Source organism: Gossypium raimondii, chromosome 1 (assembly GCF_025698545.1).
Source record: "Gossypium raimondii isolate GPD5lz chromosome 1, ASM2569854v1, whole genome shotgun sequence".
Taxonomy (NCBI): Eukaryota; Viridiplantae; Streptophyta; class Magnoliopsida; order Malvales; family Malvaceae; genus Gossypium; species Gossypium raimondii.
Window position 1 is genome coordinate 11,787,376 of NC_068565.1, and position 2,268 is coordinate 11,789,643.

At 31.2% G+C, this 2,268-nt stretch overlaps 1 protein-coding gene across 1 annotated transcript; it reads left to right on the forward strand.

Annotated features, from left to right (window-relative positions):
• Positions 1-585: 585 nt before the first annotated feature.
• On the forward strand, positions 586-1,023 carry LOC105782454 (uncharacterized). Its single transcript, XM_012607200.2, has one exon. It carries the CDS (start codon positions 586-588, stop codon positions 1,021-1,023), a length of 438 nt encoding a protein of 145 aa, XP_012462654.2.
• The last annotated feature ends 1,245 nt before the right edge of the window (positions 1,024-2,268 follow it).

Sequence of the window (2,268 nt, forward strand, 5' to 3'; positions counted from 1 at the left end):
GTTTTTTTGCTTATGTTAGTCAACGTGACACTTAGAGATGTCACAAAATTTTTTGTGACATTGTTAGAAACTTTTCACGACGCTTTAAAGTTCCATACTGTTAATGGTTTTTTTTTTAATATTTGTAAAGAAAAAAGACAAAATATAAAAGAAGGATAATATAGATATGAAAATAACTGAAAAATAAATAGAAAGCATGTATATTTAAAGGACCAAATCAAGGAAAGATAACTATCAAAGCCGAAACGGCATATAATTTATAATAATGCCAAGTTCCAAAATGATGACGTCAACCTTTTTAATTTCATCTCCAACAATTCTTTTATTATAAATAGTCAAAATTGGACTGTTAAGCAATTTTTACTTCAAATACCACTCAAATGGCAATATTTAAATAAAAATATTTTTTCTTTGTCTGCCAAGATTGATTGAAAGTCTTCCCTTTGAATGGGGATAATTCAGCAGCAATTTACAGCAAGCCATTTCTGAATCCAATTACCCTTTAAATAACCCTATATTCTCCTTCCTTTTCAAACCCATACACTCATGTTTGCTTCGTCAACACTCTCCTTCCATCATTCAATCATGGGTGTTGACAAGCTAGAGAAGTGCTACTTTTCTCTCCTTTCAATGCTTTCGTCTGTGCAATGGGCCTGGAATTTGTTGCTTCGTTTCTCCTTGTTCCCTTATCAAATACCTGCACCCATTGGCCGCGATGATTTCAAGCTAGGGTGCCGGAATTACAGCTGCAAGCAAGACGCGGGTGGTGATGAAGAAGAAGAAGTTGAATGTGCTATATGTCTATGTAAGATCGATGAAGACGACGAGATTCCAGAGTTGAGATGCGACCACCTTTTCCATAAAGTTTGTTTGGATAGATGGGCCGGACACCGGCGTTCCACCTGCCCTATCTGTCGCACTTCTTTAACCCCTCGCCAACTAATTTCCGGCGTGGAAGTCATTCATTTCAAATACTGTTCTTTGGATGATACCGGTCACCGGGAAACCTGGTGGCTGCGTTAGATGTTATTAGGTTGGTATGATATTTACCATAATAATATTCATTATGTGGAGAAGTATCACAATTTCTTTTATCGAACATATGGCTTTACTCATGAAAGAGGTTAGAAGAAGGTGGTGATAGGTACATCAACCAATCAATCAAATATATTGAGGATAACTTCAGTTTCTTGCAATTACGGGACATCTAAAAAGTTAAACAAAATATAATATTAATTATTATTTCTATATGGGTCACTTTTCAGATATGGAAAACTAAGGGTTAGGAATAGGATGGTATGAATGTAGCATTTTCATATTTCTATTTTCTATTTATTATCTTTAGTGGATTCAAATTAGGGGTTATCATCATCCTCCCTTCTCAATATAATTTATTTTAGGGTCCAGGCTCAAAAAATTGACCTCAAATTTTATCCAAGCCCGACCCTGATAAAAATGTTAAAACTTAAATCCAGTCCGGCCCACTCATATTAATTTTTTTATATTATTATTTTTATATAATAATAAATTTTTAAAAAATATAATACATCAAATACACTAAAAACATTAAAATAATTGTTTCCCAACAAATTAAAAATTGCAACATAGCAAGCAAATACCTCTAAAATTGTAGCAAAATTAACAATAAAACCAGAGTTATACAATACCCAAACAATAACAACAAAATAATAGCAATATAATAGCGAAACAACACCAAAACGGTGACAAACAACAACAAAAACAATAAAAACAGCAGCAAAAAGTTGCAAATTTGAGTCGGGTCAAGATCAAGCTAAAAAAACTTACCTAAGGCCCAACTTGTTTAGAAAACGGGCCTCGTTTTTTTTTTCAAACCTAATTTTTGGGCCTATATTTTTACTCAAACTCTCCCACTTTTCGGGTGGGTCTCTTGGCCCAGCCCAATATCAAGTCTAATTCGAATATTGTGTTTCAATATTTATTATTCAAATTTACTTTACTTTTACATATAATAAAATTAGATATTTATATTTATATTTTTTTTCTTACTATATTTGAATATTTTTCATCTTAATAAATAATGTTATTTAAATAGGATCCAAATTTAAATATTAATATAATTTAATATGAATGATAAAATGGGTTTGATTTTTAAAGAAATTATGCAAATAAATTCAAGTATGAATATTACAAAATGATAAATACCCAACCTCTTTAATTATCATCTAATAAGAGTGTGAAATGCAAAAGTTGAAATTTAAATCTAAATATAACTTAAAAATAATCACG

What these genes read in the sequence shown, in the direction of transcription:
- LOC105782454 (XM_012607200.2), top strand. Translation starts at nt 586, where the DNA reads ATGGGTGTTGACAAGCTAGAGAAGTGCTACTTTTCTCTCCTTTCAATG.